The following is a 26766-nucleotide window of genomic DNA, read 5'->3' on the forward strand; positions in this document are numbered from 1 at the left end:
TTTTGATTTTTTCATACATATTGGACAACCATCAATTCCATGAGTACTCCAGCCTGACAACATTCCGTAAGCAGGAAAATCACTAATAGTCCACAACAATATTGATTTCATGTTAAATGTTTCACCTCGGGAGACATCATAGGTAGGAACACCGACATTCCACAACATTTGTAACTCCTCTATCAACGGTTGAAGAAAAATGTCAATATTTCTTTGTGGACTTTTTGGCCCGGGAACAATTAGTGAAATGAACATATACGGTGACTTCATACACATGCCTGGTGGAAAATTATAAGGTGTTAGTTACTGGCCAGCATGAATATACTTTTCCAAATTGGCCAAAAGGAGCGAATCCATCAGAACAAAGGCCGAGTCGAACATTTTGATGCTCAAGTGCAAATATTGAATAATGATGATCAAACCACTTCCAAGCCTCTCCATCAGAAGGATGACACATCATCCCAGGTTTCTTAACATGACGACCATGCCATGTCATGTGAGTGGCTGTAACATTTGATGCGTATAACCTCTGCAATCTGGGAGCAGGAGATAAGTAAAAAAGTTGTTTATGGGGCTTCGGTTTAACGTCTTCTTTATATCGGGAAAGATTACAAAACCTGCATGATTGTTTATCAATATCTTCACCCCAATAAAGCATGCAATTATCTCTACATACATCGATTCTTATCACGGGCAAACCCAAATCTTCAACCAATTTCTTCACGCTATAAAAACTATCTGGCATACAATTATTTTTGAGTAACAATGATCTAATGTAGTCCAGATTTTGATTTACAGCACAATCAGACAAATTATTCTCAGATTTTGTATATTTTGAACACAAATTAAAGATTTTATAATGTTTAATTAGATGATTTAGATATATATTATGAAAATTCAAACAAAAATAAATGTACAAAGAATAATTTTAAAGATATAAATATATAAAAAAAATAAATCAGATGAACATCAACATTTTATTTTAGATATATGGGTCCTAATGTATTTTATTATAAGTTTGGGACTAATTAATAATAATTAATCTATTTGTAATGTCTAACGTTATTTATGAATTTTCTAAATTTTATTATATAATATCATTAATTATATATTATATATATATTATAAAATAATATCATAATCATTTTCCATTTATTTTTCCGTATAATATGTTAATTTTTCCATCTCCTTATTATATAATAATAGTTTACTTATTTCCCCTTCATATTATGGAAATATGATGAAATGCCCTCGTAATAGGCATAATTCCAAAAAAAAACTCACGTTCGATAGACCTTGCAAAAGAGTCTTTTCACTATGTGAAATGTCAGTCATGCCCTCCGTCGTAATAGGCCTAATTTCAAAAAAGGTCAACGCTTAATAATAAATGATCACACATCAACGATAAAAGTTTTATCAGAGGCATGGCTGACATTTCATTAAATTTATCAAAGCAAAAAGGCAAAAAGATTTTTTTGCAAGATTTATCAAAGCGTAGGCCTTTTTTAGAATTATGCCTATTATAAGGGCCAATTCATTAAATTTCCCTCCTATTATATATAATATAATAATATATAAATTTCTTCTCTCCTTATATTATACGAGAAATGATTAGGTGAGGGAAATTTGGTAAAGGAATTTGGTGAGGAAATGACTTATCATAATCTTATTCGCTGAAATAATTAAATAATTTCTCTCTTCTCTCTCTTTCATCTCACTTTTACATTTTCTAATCATTCCCTCACCAAATTTTCTCTATATCACTCCTCATATTATATTGTAATTTAAGAGTATTTTATTATTTTTTATACCATTTTTCCCTCAGTATAAGTTCATTTTCTATCTATTCAATTGTAACTTTCAAAATTAATAACCCTAATTATATTGTTTATATTGTACATGTTATTTTTATCTCTAATATTTTATTTTATTTTTATTATAAATCCAACTTTATTATAGAAATTAAAATTCATCTTCAAGTATACAAAGATTGTGAAAATCATTTTTGAAGTTACATTTTATTGCCTTAAACTTATTTACATTATATGATCGGTTTGAGCAATTTGAACGATATCAAAAACTCTTTGAACTTTTATTTAAAGGAAAATTCAAAAGTATTAGTGAAGAGTAATTGTTGAAAGATTGTACTAAATTATAAAATTCCTTGAAACGCAACTAACAAATGGACATTGATGGTGATGAATTATTTAAAGAGTTTAGTAATTTAAAGACAAGGCTACGGAGAGAAGTAAAAAAATGGATTGAAATACTTAATTTACAATGTCATTATGGAAGAGTATTTTTTTTTGAATTGAATAGTATTAATTAATTGATAAATTATTATGTTATATTTGTTTGGTTTATAACTTATTATATTAATATTTTTAATGTATATTTTGAAATATTATTTATATTAGTTAATATTGTTATGTATTTAATTTGAATATTTAATATGTTTTTGATAAAAATATATAATTATTATATTTATTTTAGTTTTGTGGGGTCATAAAATTTGAATTAAAATTTGAATTTGTATTAGGCCTCCCAACTATGTTGTACCTATGTAGACGGCCCTAGACGGCCTTGTTTATACCTAGGGTTTCTGAATAAAATGGGAGTATCCCAATAAACCATATCTCAAATCTCTAGCCGTCACTCAAAACCTAGGGTTTCTTAATAAAATGGGAGTGTCCCAATAAACCATATTTCAAATCCCTTCCAATGTCGTCTCTCAAAATACAACTTAGTTGAAATCATGTACACAACTAATACAATAGTTGATGTCTATGATTGTTTATATAGGATAACCAGATTCTGTATATCATTCACTATCTTTAAAATAAAGATAGAATACCAACAAATGAATGAATTTAGACTTTATCCGGTTCTGTATCCTCAAATCATTTTGGAGATGATGAACAGTCTTTCTCCATATTTAATTTATACTGTAGCATCGGCAAGACATAAAATATTATTATTTCTCTTTCATCTCTTCCTATCCCGCCAAATGAGTTCCTTCTCCCGCTAAAATGCCATCAACATTAACTCTCAATAACTAATGTTTAACATTATCTCTCAAAGAATTAATTCATCTCCCGTTCTCTCACAGATAATATTTTATCTCCCTGTTGATTCATCTCCCATCATCGTAATATTTCATCTTCCTTTCTCTAACAATTTTTCTTATACTCTTCATTTATTGTTGTTATTGTTTGCGTTGTTCTCTGTTTCATTCACTTTTATTTTATCTGTTTAATTTGATTCATCTCTCATAGTGCTAGAACGATTAAGAACAAAAAGATTATTGAGTATTTTTTAGATTGTTGTGTTTGACCACCTGTTTGTGTCATAGTGTACTAGAATGGTTTACAAACAAGAAGATTCATGAGTTTTGTTAATTCATGAGTTTTGTTAATATTATTGTGTTTGACTTAAAATTGGATTCTAAATGTTTATAAAATGTTTGATTTCCTTTTTGAAATCATTTACTTTTGACATTTAGGTATGAATAACAATATTTATGGTATTTCCCCAATTATAAATATGGCAAAAGGACTAGATGGTGAAGTGTATGGTGAACCCTATCAATCCCAGATTAGTGATGATCATTACTCTCAACTTATGCCATCATATAGTCAAATTATCCCTATTGAGTTGAAAGAGTTAGAGACGGATGATCCTTGCAAAAAATCCATTCGAACTAAAAACGTTTCTCCGGAGGAGGACCTTGTGTTGGTTTCAGCTTGGCTTAACACAAGTATTGATCCAATTATTGGGACAGATCAAACAAATATTCAATATTGGAGAAAAGTAGGGTCATATTATAAGGCAGCCATAGAAAATACAAAGTATGGGCCACGGACAGACAAATCTCTTACAAATCGATGGAGTACAATCCAACAAGCTGTAAACAAGTTTTGCGGCTATTACACACAACGAGAAGGAAGTCTCCGTAAATCTGGTGATACCGGCATAGACGTGGTATATAATTTTGGCAGTTCATAAAATATTCTTAGCTCTTTAAATGTATAAATTATTTCTATTTATCTATTTGAATCGTGTTCTTTTATCTTTCAGCTTCAAGAGCCTAAAAAGATCTACCATGAGATCCAAAAAAACTCAATTTCGATTAGAAAATTGCTGGAATAAGTTGAGATTTAATGCTAAGTGGATCGAATACATGCGACAAGGACCAACAAAAAGAAAAGTATCTTCAGGTGACACAATTAATTGCGATGATGAAGAGAATACTAGTAATGATTTTATTGATTTGGAGAGACTAATGGGACAAAAGAAAGCAAAGAAAGAAGCTAAAAGAGGTAAAGGTAAATCTGCTGATATATCTGAATTTGATAATGCTATTATCAAATGGACAGAGGAAAAAATGAAGAATGAAGAAATCAAAGTGGAAATTGCCAAACAACACTTAAAGATACAAAAGGCTAAAATGGACGCTGATCAAGAAAAATCAGATATTGCTACTATGATGATTGATGTAAGCAAGATGGAGAATGTTGTTCAACGAGAATATTTTACAAGACTACAAGCTGATATTCTAGCCAGAAAATTAAACTAGTACTTTTTGTTATCTTATATTGATGTGTATTTTGTAGCCTTTTGATGAAATCTAAGCTACCCCAACTTTTGGATGCATTTTGTAAACTAGCAAGGATGAAGTAATATGGCTGGTTTGGGTAGTGATAAAAGTAATTATTGTCTCTTCTAGTTGTAGTAGAATTTTAAAAGACTTATTTAGAGTATCAAATTTATAGGTTTGCATCCACTTAAGTTTATGGAATTCTTGCAGTATGGTTATGTCTATTCAATTCTATCCTCTTATGTCTATTCAATTCTATCATCTCTTAGTTGTAAGCTTTGTTGTGAATCCAAGACTATCAATTCAAGAAGTAAAAAAGAGAGAAAATGACAGCAATAGAAAGAAAGCCTGAAATAGAATTTGAAATAGAATTGAAATGCTCCACTAGATCTTCTTGAAGTTTTTATGACTCGCTGTATGTATTCCATAGATGTTCCACTAGATCTTCTTGAAGTTGGTTATGCACTGCTCTATCTCTGATTTTGTGAAGCGATTGATTAAAATTCATAAGTTCTGGAGTTTGAGTGCGTGATACGACTGCAACAAGAGGACTTATAGAGATTTGTTCATATTCAGAGATATCTGGTTGTGGATGAAGTTCATGTTCGTCCTCCACGATCATATTGTGCATAATAATACATGTCATCGTTATCTTATTAAGTGTGTCACGATCAAAATATCGTGCTGGACCACGGACAATTGCAAATCTAGCCTGGAGCACACTAAATGCGCGTTCAACGTCTTTTCTTGCAGATTCTTGAGCAGCAGTAAAATGTTTTGTCTTTCGATTCATAGGTAAAAGAATTGATTTGACAAATGTTGCCCATGGGGGATATATACCATCAGCTAGATAATACCCCATATTGTAGTTGTGACCATTGATAGAGTAGTCAACGGGATAACCCTCACCACTTGTTATTTCAGAAAATACATGAGATCGTTCTAGGACATTAATATCATTATGTGACCCTGGTAGCCCAAAGAATGCATGCCAAATCCACAAATCATACGATGCCACTGCTTCCAATATAATTGTAGGTTCGTGACAATGACCAGTGAACATACATTTCCATGCGGTTGGACAATTTTTCCACCTCCAATGCATACAATCGATGCTGCCCAACATTATTGGAAAACCACGAACTTTGCCAATTTGAAGTAATCTTGCAATATCCTCTGAGTTTGGTTTTCGTAGATACACAGGACCAAAAATATCAATGATTGATTGAACAAAATACCTTAGACTTTTTATAGTTGTGGTTTCTCCAATTCGTATATATTCATCCATGAAATCAGCTGCTACCCCATAACACAAAATTCGTAGTGCTACAGTGATTTTCTGAAGTGATGATAAACCTAATTTGCCAACAGAATTTCTTTTTTGTTGAAAGTAAGGCTCATGTGCTTCCACTCTCGAGTGAATCCTCATAAATAGATCACGACTCATTCGAAATCTCCTACGAAACATTTGAGATGAATAAACTGGTATCGTTGCAAAATAATCTTTGAATAAGCGGTTATGCCCTTCTAGAGTAGCCCGGTCAATATAGCTCCGTGATTTCCTTGAGCTTGCACTTTGTTCGTTTTGCTTTTTTCTTGCACGTCTCAAGGCTAAAATTTCAATTGTATCGTCATCATCGCTTCCATTCAAAAATTCATTTAGAAAAATCTCGTCACTATTCATTGTGTTATGTATAGAACTCACGCCTTCACGTGTTAATTTATCTGGAAAGCATAAAAATGTGTATTACATACATTGAGGATCACATGAATCATACCATACACTTATATTGACTAAAAAATAGAGATATTTATCCCCATATAAATTTGTGTACAAACCAAAAATGAAACAATCAGATCTTAATAAAAAATATCATTCGCAAGGTCTCAAACGAAATAGGGAAATAATACATTATTTATATTATGATCTATCACACCCACTATGCATAGTTTGAAAAAATAAAAAAAAAATACTTGTATACATAAAATTCTAGTTTATTTTCAAAAGATACATGAATAAACAAACAACATATCATCCAACATACCTTTGAAGATTCAAATGGAACTTGATCCAGAAATTTGTGAAGATTCAATCAGAAAAACGAATAATGTTACACCTTGACATGGTCAAATATGAAGAGACTTATTAATTACCTTTCATTTAATTTTGAGGTGGTTGTTTGAGGTAGTTGAGAAATTAAGTGGAGTTTTGAAAAGTAAATGAATGAATAAATTAATAATGAATTGATATAGGGATAAGGATGGGGAAGTCTGATGTAGGATAATTTTTATTTTTTTATTATAAAATAGGGATATTAATATTTTATAGTATTTTAGGGATAGAAAATAAGGATGCTGGTAATGTTGCTCTCAAAAATAAATGTTCAAATAATAATTTTAAAGATATAAATATATAAAAAAAAATAAATCAGATATGAACATCACCATTTTATTTTAGATATATGAGTCCTAATGTATTTTATTATAAGTTTGGGACTAATGAATAATAATTAATCTATTTGTAATGTCTAACGTTATTTATGGATTTTCCAAATTTTATTATATAATATCATTAATTATATATTATATATATATTATAAAATATCTATATTTTACTGTATAATATCATAATAATTTTCCATTTATTTTTCGTAAAATATGTTAATTTTTTCTATCTCCTTATTATATAATAATAGTTTACTTATTTTCCCTTCATATTATGGAAATGTGATGAAATGCCCTCATAATAGGCATAATTCCAAAAAAAATCCACTTTTGATAAACCTTGCAAAAGAGCCTTTTCACTATGTGAAATGTCAGTCATGCCCTCCGTCGTAATAGGCCTAATTCCAAAAAAGGCCAACGCTTAATAATAAATGATCGCACATCAACGATAAAAGTTTTATCGGAGGCATGGCCGACATTTCACAAGGCAAAAAGGTTTTTTTGCAAGATTTATCAAAGCGTAGGCCTATTTTAGAATTATGCCTATTATAAGGGCCATTTCATTAAATTTCCCTCCTATTATATATAATATAATAATATATAAATTTCTTCTCTCCTTGTATTATATGAGAAATGATTAGACGAGGGAATTTGGTAAGAAAATGACTTGACATAATCTTATTATTCCTGAAAAAATCAAATAATTTCTCTTTTTTCTCTTTTTCCTTTTACTTTTACATTTTCCAACCAATGAAGGTGATGTCAAGTTATTCCCTCTCTCTATCACTCCTCGTATTATATTGTAATTTAAGAGTATTTTATTATTTTTTATACCATTTTTCCTTCAGTATAAGCTCATTTTCTATCTATCCAATTGTAACTTTCAAAATTAATAACCCTAATTATATTGTTTATATTGTACCTGTTATTTTTATCTCTAATATTTTATTTTATTTTTATTATAAATCCAACTTTATTATAGAAATTAAAATTCATCTTCAAGTATACAAAGATTGTGAAAATCATTTTTGAAGTTACATTTTAATGCCTTAAACTTATTTACATTACATGATCGGTTTGAGCAATTTGAACGATATCAAAAACTCTTTGAACTTTTATTTAAAGGAAAATTCAAAAGTATTAGTGAAGAGTAATTGTTGAAAGATTGTACTAAATTATAAAATTCCTTGAAACGCAACCAACAAATGGACATTGATGGTGATGAATTATTTAAAAATTTTAGTAATTTAAAGATAAGGCTACGGTCCTACGGAGAGAAGTAAAAAAATGGATTGAAATACTTAATTTACAATGTCATTATGGAAGGTAGGTTGTTTTAAAAAAAAATGCAAGGAAGAGTATTTTTTTTTGTTGAATTGAATAGTATTAATTAATTGATAAATTATTATGTTATATTTGTTTGGTTTATAACTTATTATATTAATATTTTTAATGTATATTTTGAAATATTATTTATATTAATTAATATTGTTATGTATTTAATTTGAATATTTAATATGTTTTTGATAAAAATATATAATTATTATATTTATTTTAGTTTTGTGGGGCCATACAATTTGAATTAAAATTTGAATTTGTATTGGGCCTCCAAACTCTGAAACGGCTACGTACGGCCCTATTAGACGGCCTTTTTTATACCTAGGGTTTCTGAATAAAATGGGAGTATCCCAATAAACCATATCTCAAATCCCTAGCCGTCACTCAAAACCTAGGGTTTCTTATTAAAATGGGAGTGTCCCAATAAACCATATCTCAAATCCCTTCCAATGCTGTCGTCTCTCAAAATACAACTTTTCCATCCATAGTTGAAATCATGTACACAACTAATACAATAGTTGATGTCTATGATTGTTTATATAGGATAACTAAAACCCGATTCTGGTTTACAACCAGGTCGTATTCGGTGTTTTCCATAGTATTGTATTTTCAATACCCTACCAGCAAGGTCAGTTATATTATTATTATTTTATTGTTACTATCACACACGTATGTTTAGAACTTTCTCATCCTGTAATTTAAAACTGTAGGAGCAAGAAGTGTGAGCGAGAAGATGTATGCATCTACAAAAATGCCCAGACATATTCTAAAGTGAGTGGTTTTCGGGTGGTAAATTTGAATCTTTCTCTTTTTATTTATTTATTTATTTATGTTTTTCACAAAATAAAAATAAAATAGTTATGCTAATTTCTTCTTGTTCTTGACGCAGAATTACACTTCAGAATCTTCAAAGTAATACTTGTCAAAGCCTGAAGCAACAAATAGAATATTTAGGAACTAATTTCTTTATGTATCTTTCCTTGTAATTTAGTTGTTTTTAAATAATTGATCAGAATGTGTAACCCATGAAATGAAATAAAATGAGTTTTTGTTTAATTGAAATATGTTTTTTAGTTATTTGAATGTGGCTCAATTTTGATTAAGTTTAATTGAATGTTAAGAGTTTTAGTTTTAAAAACAGTTTGTATTTTTATTTCAATGTATAAAAAGAACTTTTGTTTCTCTTGAATTTGATACTTTTAAAACTTATGTAACAATTGGACTTATGTATTTTTGGATGAAACTCTAACATAGTTATATATCTTATCTTTTAATCTTCTCTCTACTTTTGTAGTTGTTCAAATATAACAATTGAGACTAAAATCATTTTTTAGATAAACTTAATATTAATATTTTGGAACTTAAACTCTCATTTTGAGGAAATGTTTTTAATTAAGTATTGTACAATTAATCATTATTTGTTTTAATTTGAATCATTTTTATTATTTAAAATTAATTTTATTTTTTAATTAATAAAGGAGAATAAATTATTGAGCCCAACAAAAATAAATAATTAAAATAATATATATTTTTCACTTTCTTTATATTTATTAAATTATTTTTATTTTTATTATAAAAAAACACATTATATATATATATATATATATATATATATATATATATATATATATATATATAACAAAACCCAATATATATATATAATTAATTTATATATGTATTAAATAAATATATATTTATATAATTTTAAAAACATATTAATATATTAATAATTTAAAAAAATATATATTTATAAAACTAAAGAAATAGAAACTGTTAAATATTTTTTTTAATAATAAAAAATTAAAGAGAGATAAATCATTAAACATGTAACTTTTAAAAATATAAAGAGAGTAAAAATGATATAAGTCTTATTTATAAATATAAGGTGACATATACACCTCATAGAGGTAAATGAGGATGACCCTATCTTATAACAATCTATGTCAAATTTGTTATATATAAAAGTTACAAACTATATTCAGATAGATATTCATAATGTTTTATCTTCTAGAGACATCAAAATTAAATATTAAATATCTCATTTTATTGAAAGAAATTAGTGAGACGTGTTTATTTAATTATTAAATTTGAATAACAAATATTTAAACAATAAATTTAATATAATAATGAAACTTAAAAAACTTATATAACAATAGTGTAACTAGGTAATGTTACTTAGAAAGAATATAGATTACAACAATAAGTATTAATAAATATATTTATAGTTTATTAGCCCACCCTTATAAAAGACTTATAAAATGTTCATATTTATTTCTTTATGGGGATCCTGATCTACAAAATTTAGTCATGCAACATACATGTCACATTTTCATTCAATTCATAGTATTTTTTTAGTTAGAACCCCGTATAAAAAGTCGAATATACTATAGATTCAACTTACGGCAATACTCTCTCTACAGGCTGGTTTGTAAATTTAAATTTATGTTGTTCTCCTTTTAACTCTATAGACTGTATTCCATCACTGGAGATCTCTGCTACCAAAATGTCTCTGTTCCCTCTATTCCCTCTCACATAGAGGGACATTATGGTAATTAAACTTCATTAATTAACTTTAATTAATGAAGTTTAATTACCATAATGTCCCTCTATGTGAGAGGGAATAGAGGGAATGCATTTTGGTAGCAGAGGATCTCTCCTCGTATTTCATGGGCATTTATTAATCAAACTTGAATAATCATGGTTCAGGAATAACTCCCATACAATTATAATAACCTTAGTTTTAAAACATGAATAATTATTAGTGTTAAAATATAAGATAATATATAGGTAAGATATTATTATAATATTATAAATTTGTGATAATATAATATTATTATTATATTAATTTTTTTATAAATTTAATATAATGTCTATATAATAGACATAACTTATGTAACTTAAAATGTCATTCAATACCATCCCTTATATTATTTTAACATGGTATTAGAACTCTCTCGGTGAGAAATTTTGTTTTTCTTTAAAATTTTCAATGTTTGATTTTTTCTTTCATCGTCTTCTCCCTCTAATTAACCCCAATCGGCTCTAAATTCCAACCATGGCATCTGAACCGACTACTGCAGCAACCTCCTCTGATGCTCGTTATGAGCCTTTCTCTCCATATTACCTTCATCCTAGTGAAGGTACGGGGCGTAGGCTTGCCTCTCACGTCGCCTCCTCTATTGAGGTGTTTACCGGTTCGATTGATTGTGTATATTTTCTGTTTATTTCCGATGAGCATTGGTCACAATTGTTGCACATTGTGAATATCATCAATATTTTTTTCTGACAAATTATCGGGTTTGTCTTTTTCCAATAATTGGATTATTGATATCGGGGCTTCGAATCATATGACGGGTAACTTAATTATTTTTCAAACACTAGCTCAATTAATACTAGTGTTGGTTTACCTAATGGTGTTGTGATCTCTATGATAAAAATTGGTAGTGTTTTTCTTGATTGATTGTCTCTTGATAATGTATTAGATGTCTCGTCGATGACTTGTAATTTATTATCGATATCTCAACTCAATATTTTTCGTCGTTATATTATTATTTTTACTGATATGGTTTGTGTTATTCAGGACCGCACTTTGAGAAACCTGATTGGAGTGGGGGTGCTATTTAGAGGGGTCTATATTTTTCATCCGGTTTGTAATAAAGGATCTGATGTGTTATGACACCAGCGCTTAGGTCATCCCTCTATGAAAGTTATTTTCGTTTTATCTTTTGTTTTCACAGACTTTTAATAAAAGTTGTTCTACAAACTGCCATATTTGTTATATGAGAAAACAAACACGTGCTCCTTTTTTTGTTAGTTTTACTCATGATACTGTTGTTTTTGATTTAATCCATTGTGATATTTGGGGACCAAACAAGGTTTTATCGAGTTGTGGAACTCGTTATTTTGTTACTATTGTTGATGATTTTCACGCACTACATGGATATTTTTGATGATTTGCAAAAGTGAAGTTGGTGCTTTGATTAAGCAATTTCATAAGATGGTAAAAACACAATTTGATAAACGTATTCGTGTGTTTCGTTTGGATAATGGCCGTGAATTTACCTCATTTGAATTATTTTTCGAAAAAGACATTCTTTTACAAACTTCTTGTGTTGATACGGCTCAACAAAATGGTAGAGTTGAACGTAAGCACCGTCATATTCTTAACTTGGCCCGTGCATTACGTTTTCAAGCTAAGCTTCCGCAATATTTTTAGGAAGAATGTGTACTTACTAATGCGCACCTAATCAATTTTACGCTAACACCTTTGTTGGATCTTAAGACTCCGTATGAATGTCTTTTTGGTAAACCACCACCTCATTCTTCCCTTAAGATTTTTGGTTGTTTATGCAATGCCTATAATTCCCCATATATTAAAGATAAATTTGACACACTCACGTCGTTGTATATTTATGGGATATTTGTTTGGTAAAAAGGGCTAGCGGTTATATGATCTTAAATCCCCAAAAAAATTTGTAAGTTGTGACATTCAATTTTTTGAAGATTAGTTCCCTTACTTGGATTCTCTTTCGGATACGGCTAAAACTAAATGGGAAATATTTCCATCAACCATCATTATGGGTTGATTCGGATGATGACATAGGTATTGACTCCAGGGGGGAGTTCGACCGACCCCTCTCAGTCCATAACTACTACCTTGGCCTTAGAGGAATTGGGTTGTGGCTTGCGTACTAAAATTGTTTCGACTCGTCTTCAACCAAATATGACTAATACAGTGGTTCAACCAAATATAGATCTCCTATTGCTGCACCACCATAACCTTCAAGGACCTCAGCTCTTTCAGATAACAAAGAGTCTTCCTCTTTTAATAAGGTTGTTAAATCACCTCAATGGAAAACAACAATAATTGAGGAAATCTCTACTTTGAAATGTAATCGTACTTGGATTTTAACCCGGTTGAATATTGGTAAGCAAGCAATTAACAGCGGGTGGGTTTATAAATTAAACGTACATCTTTTGGCACGGTAGTCGTTATTAAACACTTCTAGTGGTTCATGGTAACCGAGAATGTGCTGGCATTGATTATACATAAAATTTTATTCCAGTTGCGAAAATAAGTACGGTACACATTTTTCTTGTTGTTGTTGTTGCTATTTTAAATGGGAACTTCATCAGATGGATGTGCATAATGTTTTTTTGCACGGTGACTTGTATGAAGAAGTGTATATACGTCCTCCCCCAGGCTATTTTACTCCTTCCGACATTATTTGTCGCTTACGCAAATCTTTATATGGGTTACGTCAAGCTCCTCTCTAGTGGTTCGCTGATTTGTCTGTTGCATTGCGATCATATGGGTTTACTCCATCATATGCTGATTATTCCATATTTAGCCTTATTCGAGATGCTTATTTTATCCATGTGTTGGTTTACGTGGATGATTTAATTATTTTTGGTAGTTCTTCCACGTTGATTTTCTCGGTATAAGGATTACTTGTATTCGTGTTTTCATATGAAGGACTTGGTGCGTTTGAAGTATTTTCTTGGTATTGAGGTGGCTCGAGGTCCTGATAGGATTTTTTTATCCTAACGCAAGTATGTGTGCTAGATTTATTAACAGAAGCTAGTATGCTTGGGCGTCGCCTTATTGACACACCTATGGAGCAAAATCACTGTCTTGCTTCGTCTACAACTGATATCTTTGGTCAACCTAAAATATCAGCGTTTGGTTGGTCGCTTGGTCTATCTTTCGGTTACTCGCCCAGATTTGAGTTATGTTGTTCACACTCTAGCACAGTTTCTAAGTAATTCAATGCAACACCATTGGGATGCTGCTTTATAAGTTCTTCGGTATCTTAAGGGTAATCCGGGTCAAGGTATTTGTTTGCGACCTACATCATATTTGACTCTACGAGCGTACTTAGACAGTGATTGGGTTGTTTGTCCTCTCATTTCACACGACGCTCTCTTACTAGCTATGTGATTTTTTTGGACATTCTCATATTTCTTGGCGTACCAAAAAGCAACTTATTGTTGCCCGTTTCTCTACTAAAGCTGAATATCATGCTATGGCGGTTACTACTTACGAACTAAAATGGCTCAAATATTGCATATGTTCCTTATGTACCTCTTCTGTGACAGTTAGTCGTCTTTCCACATCGCTAGTAACCCTATTTTTCATGAGCATACGAAGAATATTCAGATTGACTATCACTTTATTTGGGATGAGCTGGTTTCTGAAAACATTGTCACCCAATATATGTCTATTGGTCATCAGTTAGCTGACGTTTTGACTAAATCCTTGGGATGTTCGTCTTTTACTTTTCTTCTTCACAATTTGAGCATTCGTGATCTCTCTGCTCCCACTTGAGGGGTAGTATTAGTGTTAAAATATAATATAATATATATGTAAGATATTATCACAATATTATAAATTGTGATAATATCATTACTATATATTATTATATTAGTCTCCTTATAACTTTAATGTAATCTCTATATTACTATATATTATTATATTAGTTTCCTTATAATTTTAATGGAATCTCTATATAATAGACATAATTTATATAATTCAAAATATTATTCAAATTCTTTATATTATTCTAACCATGGCTGCTCCAATGCCATTTGCTCCAGAAATATGTCTTCCGCAAAATATAACTATAATTATTGAATTGAAGTTTAGGATCCAATCTCGTCTGAATACATAAAGAGCCTTCTTGATAATAATCCTATTATTATAAAAAAATAAAAAAATATATAAAACAATTTTGTATCGAATTTCTTACTCTACTAATAAGATTGTGATGGGTATATAAACGTGGTCACTCACTTTTCTTCAAGTTAATAAAAAACCCAAATCAGCTCAAACATATTCTTATCAATTTGGGACGCTCTATATCCATCAAGTTGCGCTACAAAAAATACTGTAATAATTAATTATATCAAATGGTTATGGCTAATAAAATTAAATATTTGTTAAATTGGTTGAAACGTCGTTATCACTTTCGAGACTTATTAAATTGGTTAAATGATTTTTCTAAGTTCATCGACTCATGCTCTATCCAAAAGGTTAGTTGACTTGATGACTCATTCGGATGGAAAAATGTTATTCACGTGTGTTTCCCCATTTTGATGATCAATCAAACGAGGTAACTTCTTTGTCCGGCTCTTTTGCAACGTATGTGTTGAATATTAATGTTTCTTATAATCCACAATTTTATGCGTGTTATTATATATAGGTTTTGTTCAAAGCTACAATAAATCATTTTTCTTGAATTGCAAATACTCATACGGATGCAAATCAATAAATGATTGTCTTGGGATTATCAGAAACCCTTTAAAAATATTCTTCTTAATCGAATCATTGAAGATTCACCTTTCCTGCCTTTTTTTTATGTGTTAAAATTTAAAATTATTATTTTAAAATAAACAAATAGATGATTCCTCTTTACTTTTTCATTATTTATCGTAGGTACATTATCTTCCAGAATATTATACAATTTGAAGACACGTTAGTCTTCAAATATCTATGTGCTCATCTACTGAAATGTTATATTACTCTAACAATGACAAAGTATGGTAGTCATCTCGTAGAGAAATGCATTAAATTCAAATCCTCAAAAGTTACGCTTTCTAGCTCGTGGAAGATCTTTTATAAGATCCTAAGAAGCTCATGATAGTTGCGCAACAAGAATTTGGAAACTTTGTAGTCCAAAGTGCCCTCAAACTCAATAAGGTTTTAGTTTAATTTTAAATTTGTGTTTTTTCACTATTATTATCATTATTTTAATCGTCTTATTAAGCAATTGTAATTGTAGAATCGATTAAATGATCTTCATATACTTCCTTATACGACTTTGGAATATGAGTTTTCACAAGTCAAATACCGCACCAAGTATGAGACATGTGTATTTGAGTTTATGAGAAAGATAAAGATGATCAGGTGTTCCATCTGGAAGCGCTTTGAGTTTAAGCGGGGATCATGGTTGTGGGGTGTCATGTAAGTCCTCCTTTAATTCCCAAAAAAAAGATGATCCGTTATAAATACTAAAAATGACGATGAAGCTCCTTTTAGCTAGTTTAATTTTGTTTTTGTAGTGGACTTCATTTTGTAATTTTTTGTAATGTGAGCTCTCTTTCTAGACACATTTATTATATATATTTTTAGTTTATAGTCCAATTGAAGCATATGGTTTCATTGCAAACATTATTTATTAGACTTGTTTGATTAGCTAGTTTTAGATAAAAAATGAAATGAAGTTGGTTAATGTTGAAGATTTTTCTCTTCCAATATTGTCTTTTTCAATTAAAAAATGCATCATGAAATTCATGTTCTAATAAAGAGTAGTTTTAAAGTATAATAGTTGATCAAATCTAACTTCAATTTGCACATCTGCTATCCATGTTATCAAAAGCAACACAAATCTTAGGTATACTCCAATAACATATTGATTTTATATACAATTTACAACAGAAAATGAGAACATAATAATTCTACATTAATAATGAAAAATAAAATAGTGTTTTATGTGAAAATACTTTTAACAACCCATTAATAATGAAAGATAGTTTCATTTAGAGAGATGAGCTTGAATTTGGATATCTAAATGAACAACATCAGTATGATCAACTGATGCAAATAATTAAAAATAATAATAAAATTAAAATTTAATAAGGATATAATATAATAATAAAATAAAAGGGTGTATGTTTATATGTGATAATTTATTCCACCACTTTATTAAGGACTATTTGTTGAATTATAATTGTTTTAATAACATATATAGGAGAATATTTTAGTATTAAAATTTATTTTGGATACATAGAATCTATCTCATGTAGAAATTATTGATTAAAAAAACTATTAAAGTAAAAGATTTAAATATTTTTATTAAAAAAATATAATTAAAGGTTAAATTTTGAACGCTGGATTCCGCTTATTATTCGGAGTACGACTAATCCCTGCGGGTTAAGCACATAATCCGTAAATCTACGCAACTAATTTAACTAGACGGGCAGAACTTGTTGTTTAACAGGCTCAAACCCAGGTTGACCTCAGAGAGGCTGAGAACCTAGAGTTTTAAAAGAAGTGCGACATGAAGACTTTCCAAAGGATCACTCATCCTAGTACTACTCTCGTCCAAGCACGCTTAACTGCAAAATTCTGATGCGATCCAATGTATTAGTGCTTGTATGATCGCACCCAACATAATAAGTTATAAGGTTCTTAGGTGGAAAGAACAAAGTTTCTAACCAAAACTCTTTCCATTAAAAACATATTTGAACAATAGGGAATACAAATTTAATCAAACTGGAAACATAAATAATAAAAACTATCATAACAGTGATTATTGAAATTTTCAAATGAGAGAAAAAAACAAGAAAAAGAGCAACATAAGTGCAACTACAGCATAAAAAAAAGATAAGAATCCAATCCAAGATCCATGAAGCAAAATTATTAAGAAACCTGGTCTATGAATGAATACATTATTTATTTAGTAATAGTAGTAGAATATATGATTGTTTTAAATGTTCTATCCTTCTTCTTCTTGAAACATTGCCAATTCCATCTCCAACTGTTTTACTATTTAGATTTACTTATAGTCCTCGACACTTCTCGCATGGTAACAAATTCTTCTGCAGCAGAAGGATGAATTCCCACCTGTTTACACAATCACACAGCTTATTTTGTTACTTTGTTATCTCAATGTAAATATTTCATCACTAGTTATCTCATATAAGTGCTTCCAACATTCTCTACTCTTTCATCATTATCCAAAGATAACCAAATGAAAAATCAAATCTCTATACCATACATATGTAACCAAAAAAAATTATACTATAAGTTGAATCATGATTTGTATATCAAATGAAGTAACATCTGGTTCATGATCCATAAAAATCGTATAAAGTAAGAAAAATAATAATCATTTTCAATTTAAACAATGGTGATTTTCCGGTGGGATCGAGATTATTATGATAAAATACTAGTTTTCAAATATGTTGATTCTTTCTTCTCATTCTCACCCCCTTTTTCCAACATTAAATCTATCGAGTTTGTGAGATTGTAAGTTGTACTTACCGTGCTATCAAATTGTGCCTTGGTTGCTCCACATTTGAAGGCAATAGCGATACCCTGCAAAACAATATTGATAATGCACTTCATTTTATTTCTTTTTATTAAATATGGACTTGACAATAAAATCTATTGGGAAAGCGAAGGAAATTTTGCAACCACTCAAACTCCTCATTCCATCTCTTTTCTTCAAATGTTAATCTTTTGGTATTTGTATTGTCATGAACTTTGTATTTGGGCACAACAAAATAAGTTTTCTGGCAATATTGTTATTTTCAATCTCCTCTCTTCTTGTATTACATCACGTGTCTCTCTTTTTATCCAATAAAAATAAAAGTTAATGAGATCTTATATGTTCGGTTTATATATATATGTACCTGCATGATCTCGGCGGCATCTGGTCCACACATTGACGCTCCAAGAACCTTATCTGTTTCAGCATCTACTATCAGCTTCATTATGGTCTTCTCTTGTCGCCTGCATATGCAACATTAGTTATCAAGAACTATTACCAATTTTATGCCAAAAAATATATTTATTATACCAAACAGAAAAAAAGATCACATTCAATTTTAAATACAAGTTTCCAAATATCATTTACTCATTCCTATAACTGCATACCCTGAAATGGTGTTCTTCATAGGATTAAACGTCGAGGTAAAAACCTTGACATCACCTTTTGCTTGCTCTATAGCTTGTTCTTCACTAAGCCCCACCACAGAAAGAGGTGGTATACTGTGAACCAACCAACAAAAGAAAGGATGTCAATATATCTTGCCTAGAAAACAAACAAACAAGGACAAATGGCAACCAAACTTTTTTCATGATCAAACCCAAAAAAAAAACAGAGCCGAAAACATACCAGAAGACAGCACAAGCTATATTTGTGTAGTCAGGTTTGGTAGGATTCCCGCCAAAAACAGTGTTCTGCAGAGGCAAAAGAGAAGCTCAATGTTTTCGGGAATGATAAATTTATAGCATGTGTAACTAGAAAAATAATGAGCTGAGAGAACACAAAATGGAAATATAAAAGTCCAACTTTTATCAGATGAGATACTTACTGCGAAAAATGTTCCCTCCATCAAGGCCACAGGGGTAAGGTTCATTCTGTTTGTTACATCACCAATAGCCCATATACTTGGTATATTTGTGCGGGAGTATTCATCTACCTAAATAAGAAAATTCTTCAAAAATTGTTAAATCTTGGCCACCTTAAGGAACCCTTCAATTCACCTTCAAATTCAAATTACATGAAAGATTTAAACATCCAAGTTTATTTTATTTTGTCTTTGAAGTTTGCTAAGTGGTCCTAACAAAAGTCTTCAATATGTATAACCGATATCATGTGGATTATAAGATTATTAAATAAAAGTTGCCCGAGAAAGGTGATGGGAAATCCAGTGACCTTGATAGCTCCTATGTTGTCGAGCTTAACACCTACAGAGTCCAAGTTTAGCCTTCCTGTGTTGGGTTTTCTTCCTGCAATAAACCAAAACAAAGAGACAGAATAAGCATCCAAAACATAAAGTAATGAAGATAAAAAACAATAGAAGGGAATGTTTATGGATAGTTATTACGTAATGATAATGCAAAAAAGTATATATAGGAAGCTGAATATGATGAATATTAGTTAGAACGAGGAAAAAGAATTATCTTTGTTTGTAAATGGAAAATTCAGAATGCACAAGTTATGAAGAAAGCATAATGCCAGTAAGATAATCAATGCCTGTAAAGAGAGTGGGTTGTATGCAACATATAAAGTGAAGAAAACATGGTAAATTAATATGATACAGAATGGACTTTAAATAAGCAGGAAAATAAATATATATTTTCTAGTGCACAGACAGCCTGCCATGATGACCTCTCAAATAAAATCAACTTTTTGACAATATTAGCTAGAAAAAATATAAGCCTAAAATGGGATATGATCTACCTTTGATGAAAACAAAATATCATCAATCACATTAGTTTATTAAAATGTAAAAATTCAAGAATTCCATTAAAATGAGACTGTATTCAAACAGCTACATAAATAACACAAGATTATTAGGGTATCACATAAATATCAAAATATAAAATGTTCTGAAATTAGATAATAAAAAATGTTCTTCTCAAACTCATCAAAACTAATTTAATTCGAGTTTGTTGCAATTCAAGCAAGTTGAAGAATTACCTGTGGCAAAGAGTACAACATCAGCTGTCAATTCTTTACCGGTGTCTGTGATAGCCTTTATCCCATCATCTGTTTTAACTAACTGAAAGGTAAAAGCCAAGTTTGTCAGAAAAAGGTACAGTGGGTGTTGACAGAACAAATAATATATTGGAATTTCATAAGGTGTAAGAATCCTAATATTTGTTTTTACCTCTGTCAAATTTGTCCCAGGGTGTAAAATAATTCCCCTTCCTTCCAGGTTTCCAGCCACAACTGTTCTCATTTCATCATCGAAACCACTGTATATTATAGTCATCCGGACAAAGAATTCTTAGTAAATCCGAAGTTCAGAAGATAAAAATGTATGACCCATTTAAAGTTAGCATGCCTATAATCGAAAAGAATATTCTTTCCCCTCCTCATAACAAGAATAAGAAGATGGAAGATAATTCAAGTCCAGCTGCCTTTCCTCATAGTTGGTAGTGTTCCACATTCATGGATCATGGAGCTATGGATGTTTTCTAGACTTAACATTAAGCATTTTCTAACACCAAATGTTGTTAGTGGAAGAAGGGAGCAGAGATGTTCTCTAGTTTCTGAACACTTGATCAAAACATATTGAGTACTGTGGGATTTTTAAATGGAGAGAAAGAGATAATTTTTGATATATTGTTTTTATAATAGGATATACCTATTTATACAACTTTAGAGCTGATTTTCCTCAATTATGGTAAATCAAAATGCTAAAATATCTCAACTAATTAGTTTTAACATATTTAGACAAATAAAAGTAATATAAACCTAGTTTGACTATTTCCACAAGTACAATTGATTGAGCAATATCTTTATAGATCACTTTGAACTTACTAGGAAAAATAGTATAACTTAATTATTACCTTAGTGGAAGTTCTTTTCTGTAACAGAGGTCAACTGTGGCACCCATACCACGCCAAATAGAAGCAAATTCAACAGCAATGTATCTAAATAATAAATTAAAGTGAGTTACTTTGGAATTCATATGAATGACATTCAAGAAGTCATTGGAATCGGATGAGATAGAAAACAAACCCTCCCCCAAGAATAACAACACGCCTTGGAAACTCATCCAAGCTCAGAGCTTCATCCGAAGTAATGGACAATTCCTAGAAACCAAAGGAAGAATGAATACATTACAAATATGTCATCTAACAGTTGAGAGATGTTCATTTTTTTAAACAATAACAAAAGATTGGAAGAACTAAAGGATCTACCTTCCCCGGAATAGATGGTCGTTGAGCTCTACTTCCTGTTGCAATAAGTATGTGTTTAGCTAAATAGCTCAGTTTGGTTCCATCAAGTTGTGTCACCTCAACCTCATTAGGGCCAATAATCTTTCCCTCTCCTTCAAACAATTTCACTCCACTATTCGAAAGCATCCTCTTATAAATTCCATTAAGTCTGATTATCTCTTCAGTCTGCCAGATGAAAGAAACTTTTTAACTGAAGTACCACAACGGTAAAACTAGATGGAAAGACATTCACTTGCCCTAGGTAAGATGTCAACATGTAGTAAGACTTCTGACGGCTGGTTTATTGCCAGTAATTGTAAATATAATTTTTTTGTCACATTAAGCATCTCATTTATAGGTTTATCATAATAAAAAAGTGGAAAGTTATTGCCAGTATAGAGATAACAATAAAAGCATATATATAGGAACTTCGTGAAATTAGCTGAAGAATCATACAGAAACATCTGAACAAGAAAATGAGATAATTCCAGCGATACAACGTGCATTTAATTGATAAGAAAATGTAAATTGTGGACATCTTGGTGAAAGATCTGCCAGAACCTATCAGGAAGCAGTAATATGTCATAATTGCTACAAATATAACATTTTAGATGGCAACTTTCTGATGCAATGGGGAGCTATCTTTATATGCACGTTGTGGATTATTTGGTTAAAGAAATAAGAAAATATTCAATTAAGTGACGGGATACTAATTCAATTTGGAGAAAAGAAAAGGAGATGGTGAAGCTTCCTACACATTTTCATGAATGGGGGTTTGAAGCTTTTATTTGATTTTCTCTATTCTTTTTTAAATTACATACATTAAAATATCGCAAAATGCGATTTCAAATGTACAAGCTAGAGTAACCAAAACAAGAATAGAATTGAATTGGGATACATGGGATTGACCACATAGCATCCAAGCAACAAGCTTGTGTAGTGTAATGTTAAGCATAAACTAAGAATAAGTACTGAGTTTGATTTTTTGAAAAACTTACTTAATTATTTGGTTTTGCGCTTGTATCTTTGAAATCGCATTCTGTGCGACAATTCATTTTATACAAGTATCAATTTTATATTAAAAAAATAATTCTGCTGCAATGACACTACTGAAATATGTTATAATGCAAGACAAACTTTAAATTAGAATAGAGTTAAAAACAATTCTACATGAAAACTTCAGTAGAGTATATTTAATATAACATTTAGCTTCCTCTAGATATCACTGAAATAAGGTGTTCAAGTATAGAATCTTATAGACTTGAAGAACATTAATATATAATTGTTACATGCTGAATAGGAAACAAGTTGAATAAAATGAATACCAACCTTCTTATTCAAAAGCTTCTTCCAGTTGAAATCAATTCTTTCATTCAGTTCCCATCCATAATTTCTGGCATCCTACATGTAACCAGATAGGTGAAAATATTAATAAAAATAAGTGAAAATAATATATTTTTACTTTGAACTGGTGATATTATTATTATTTATAATTAATAGTTCTACAGTCCTACTACTATTATATCCATCATTAGTATTCCTATAATTAATATATATATATATATATATAGTCATAATAAGTGTTATTATTTTCATTGTTGTTATCATTGTCATTAGTATTATGTCTATTGTTATTATACTTCATTATTATTATTCAAGGTACCAATAATAGTATTATTTCTAATGACCTTATATAATAAGAACACAACAATGGTAGTAATAATAATGATAAGCAAACTAACTACAATATTTATAACATTAATAGTAACAATAATATAATAATATGTACAGTTACAATTGACTTAATATAAAATGCCAACAGTAATAATAATAAATATGATAGACATCTAAATATAGATATGTCATTTTATACTTATACCATATCTTTATACTTTATCAAATACTATATAGCAAACTTAAAGTAGTTTATACCTCTTTTAATCATACAATTTTATTCTTTAGCCTATCATTGCCTTGAACTTATATACACTTATATTACCAAACTCTTTTATTCCTCATCAAACTACAAGGGACTTGGTCACAGTTTGTTTAATATGCATTTTAAGTCCTTCAATAAAAAGTTCCAGAAGAAATGGCATTGAGTTATTTTTTGTCATCTGTTTAAGATCAGCACTAAACTATCTTTCATATAGCATATTCTGCATTCAATATATCTGGTCCCTCTGTCATATAAGAACTATGATGTTAAACAAACATCTGTGTATGATTCCCAAGAAATATGAGTATAATGTTCCATCAAAGAGGAAAGATATCCCAAAAGTTCCCTATGCAAAAATGCATAACCTTATATTTCCATCAGAATAAACTATGAACGGTCAATTGTGTATTTGTGTGTCAACCACTTAGGGAAAAACTGTTAGGATTCACTGAAAATAGTATACATGGCTTTCATATATATATATATATATATACAAAAGTTCTGTATTTGTATATATACTGATAATACAAATATACAAGATTTTATTATATACGTTTATTTTATTATGTTCTTGGTTCAATGTATTTACTATTAATCCCAAAATGGTCAACATCCCATACAAGGCTCTAGCTAGTGAAAGGTACTTAGACATAGATCTTGATCTTTCTTTCTTTTTTTGGGTCAAAGATCTTGATCTTTCACCTGAGAAAGATATCTGATTTCCTTCTCAAAGAAGGAATCCTAAAAACAGAGCTTTTGGCGAACCATTGTAAGATAGCTTAATTTCTCCATAGAAAGGCACATAAAATTTATGACCATTTATCAAAGCACATCAAAGAAAGTCAAACTTCATTAAAGTAGTACCTCAAGCTCACCACCATATGATGCTCCATAAACTAAAATCTTTTTAGGAACACAGCCACGAATCACACACCTGCAACATATGAGAACCATCAATACAATGTATGAATCTGACACCATAGTCCAATCCTAACCACAAATACACACAAAAAAACCTTAATTATTTGCATTTATCAATCCTTGGCATTTGTTAGATAACATGAAAAACCATCCCTTTATGAGTGCAAGGATATTGCTTGTCTTAGAAAAATGTTTTTCAAACAAATCATTGCAATATATTTATGAGCATTCCCTTCATACTTTCGAAGGAAAAAAATTATATCACTTATTTATTCGATCTACTAATCTGCATTAAAAAATGGGAAAATTTCCAGCCAGACTGTTTGATACTTGATAGTAAAAAGTGATCACTGAACCAATTTATCTGAGTAGTGTTTTGATCCCTACTCCTTTAGTTGGCTAATGAGGATAAGGGGAATTTTTTGAGCAAGAAAGGTCAAAAGAAAATTAAAAATAATTTGAACATAAATTGGAGAAGAAATCAGAGCTAGTGAGCTACTCTAGTCTAGACAAACTTACGTCCCACCAACTCCTCCAACAACTTCAGAACTGATCGGATCAAATGGAAGCTCACAAACAGCAACCTATCAACAAAGCCAATTTTTAGTGTAAACATAATATCTTCAACTCTTTCTAACAAAGAAACAATATTAAATCACGGAGATAGCTTCTAAACAAAAGATAGAGAGACAATAGGTCATAGTTTGACATAATCCCATTTTGAAGCAAGAAAAGGTGAAAAAGAAAAAAAAAAGCATTCTAAAGCAGAACAGACACTAAAGCCCAATCAACCTAAGAGGGGGAAAAGAACAGAAATAGAAATCAGAAGGAAACTTTTCAGCAGCTTATACTGAAACACAGTGTATAACATTATAGCAGCTTCTCTTTGAAATTTCATCCAATGCATAATAAAATCAAAGATATACATATGGATCACTGACCCTCCATTGTAGAAATCAGAATCATGGGTAAACAAGATCAAACATAATCAATCTAAATTCTCTAAATCTCCTCTGCCCGTAAACATTTGCAGCAATCTTAGTCTAATATCATATCATGTTACAAACAAATAGATTGTTGATGAATATTTGAACAAGTAATATACCTTAGCACCATGTTTAGCTGACATTCTAGATGCACGTACACCACCACTTCCAGCTCCAATCACAAACAAATCAAAGTCATACTGAATCACATCTTCACTGGGTGTGCTTAGCTCACCATCAATTAGCATCTTTCTCGCCATGGTAAACAAACTAAACCCAAAGAAAAACAAATACAATCAGCCCAATACAATGCAAACCCATCTCTAATGTACCATTTAACAAGTGAAATCTAGCTTAGGAAAATGGAAATCCCAACCCTAAGATCTTAATAATCTTAAACCCCAAATAATCACAATCATGACATAATCAGAAATCATAAATATATTAAAACAAATAACCAACACCAAGAATCCATCATTGGGTATGTCAAAATCTGAAATAACCCTAAGATAAACAATATGTTAAGTTTTGAAGGAATAATTAGCATCAACAAGAGAGATCTAGAACAAATGGTTTGAGAAAGAGTATACGTATGATCTGTGTAAGTTCACGATTTGGGTTCAGTAAGTTCATACCTTTTTGAGTTGTCTGAATCTTCAGAAATGGTGGTCGGAGAAATGAAGTCGCAATCGGGCCAATAGAAGCTATGATTGAATTTTGCAAATAGATTACGCTATTTATAATTTTATTTTTGTTCACATTTATATGCATAGAATAAATAAAAACAAAATTGAAATATATAAGATATGTGAACCATAGGTCAACGTTCAAACCTAAATCGAATAGAACCACTCAATTTTTATAAAATCAACTGGATCCCAAAACATTATTTTATTCAAATTATATTCAAATAACTAACCAATTTCATCTAGTAAAATCTCAATAAACTTATTTTTATATATTTTCGACTCAAAGAAATTACACATTAATAATTATTAAAAGATTCTAAATTTTAAGATTGTCTAGTAAAAAAAAATTATAATCATTTTTTATTTTTATTTTTATGAAATTCAAATCTATA

The 26766-nt window shown here is 30.1% G+C and overlaps 3 protein-coding genes and 1 pseudogene across 3 annotated transcripts; 1 reads left to right on the forward strand and 3 right to left on the reverse strand.

The window, feature by feature from the left end:
* The first annotated feature begins 3543 nt into the window (after positions 1-3543).
* LOC124912867 (glutathione S-transferase T3-like) lies at positions 3544-4149 on the forward strand. Its single transcript, XM_047453506.1, has 2 exons — positions 3544-3981; positions 4078-4149. Exons 1-2 carry the CDS (start codon positions 3544-3546, stop codon positions 4147-4149), a joined length of 510 nt encoding a protein of 169 aa, XP_047309462.1.
* An 851-nt stretch (positions 4150-5000) lies between these two features.
* Positions 5001-6281, reverse strand: LOC124912868. Its single transcript, XM_047453507.1, has one exon. It carries the CDS (start codon positions 6279-6281, stop codon positions 5001-5003), a length of 1281 nt encoding a protein of 426 aa, XP_047309463.1.
* An 11148-nt stretch (positions 6282-17429) lies between these two features.
* On the reverse strand, positions 17430-17548 carry LOC124913454 (annotated as a pseudogene).
* Positions 17549-17728: 180 nt separating this feature from the next.
* LOC124911508 (glutathione reductase, chloroplastic-like) lies at positions 17729-26440 on the reverse strand. The gene is made up of 17 exons (XM_047452004.1): positions 26321-26440; positions 25805-25955; positions 25219-25283; positions 24643-24712; positions 23169-23240; positions 21822-22025; positions 21640-21713; positions 21468-21551; positions 20783-20870; positions 20593-20674; positions 19825-19898; positions 19481-19588; positions 19282-19346; positions 19041-19154; positions 18797-18896; positions 18426-18479; positions 17729-18005 (listed from the first exon to the last, which is right to left on the reverse strand). Exons 2-17 carry the CDS (start codon positions 25943-25945, stop codon positions 17928-17930), a joined length of 1473 nt encoding a protein of 490 aa, XP_047307960.1. The 5' UTR covers positions 25946-25955; positions 26321-26440; the 3' UTR covers positions 17729-17927.
* Positions 26441-26766: the final 326 nt, after the last annotated feature.

This window comes from Impatiens glandulifera, chromosome 8 (genome assembly GCF_907164915.1).
Source record: "Impatiens glandulifera chromosome 8, dImpGla2.1, whole genome shotgun sequence".
Taxonomy (NCBI): Eukaryota; Viridiplantae; Streptophyta; class Magnoliopsida; order Ericales; family Balsaminaceae; genus Impatiens; species Impatiens glandulifera.

What these genes read in the sequence shown, in the direction of transcription:
- LOC124912867 (XM_047453506.1), top strand. Translation starts at nt 3,544, where the DNA reads ATGGCAAAAGGACTAGATGGTGAAGTGTATGGTGAACCCTATCAATCC. An exon ending in GTGATACCGGCATAGACGTG is followed by an intron (nt 3,982 to 4,077) that starts GTATATAATTTT and finishes TTTATCTTTCAG; the next exon opens with CTTCAAGAGCCTAAAAAGAT.
- LOC124912868 (XM_047453507.1), bottom strand. Translation starts at nt 6,281, where the DNA reads ATGAATAGTGACGAGATTTTTCTAAATGAATTTTTGAATGGAAGCGAT.
- LOC124911508 (XM_047452004.1), bottom strand. Translation starts at nt 25,945, where the DNA reads ATGGCGAGAAAGATGCTAATTGATGGTGAGCTAAGCACACCCAGTGAA. An exon ending in CTGGGACAAATTTGACAGAG is followed by an intron (nt 20,675 to 20,782) that starts GTAAAAACAAAT and finishes TTTACCTTTCAG; the next exon opens with TTAGTTAAAACAGATGATGG. An exon ending in ATGAAGAACACCATTTCAGG is followed by an intron (nt 18,897 to 19,040) that starts GTATGCAGTTAT and finishes TTGCATATGCAG; the next exon opens with GCGACAAGAGAAGACCATAA.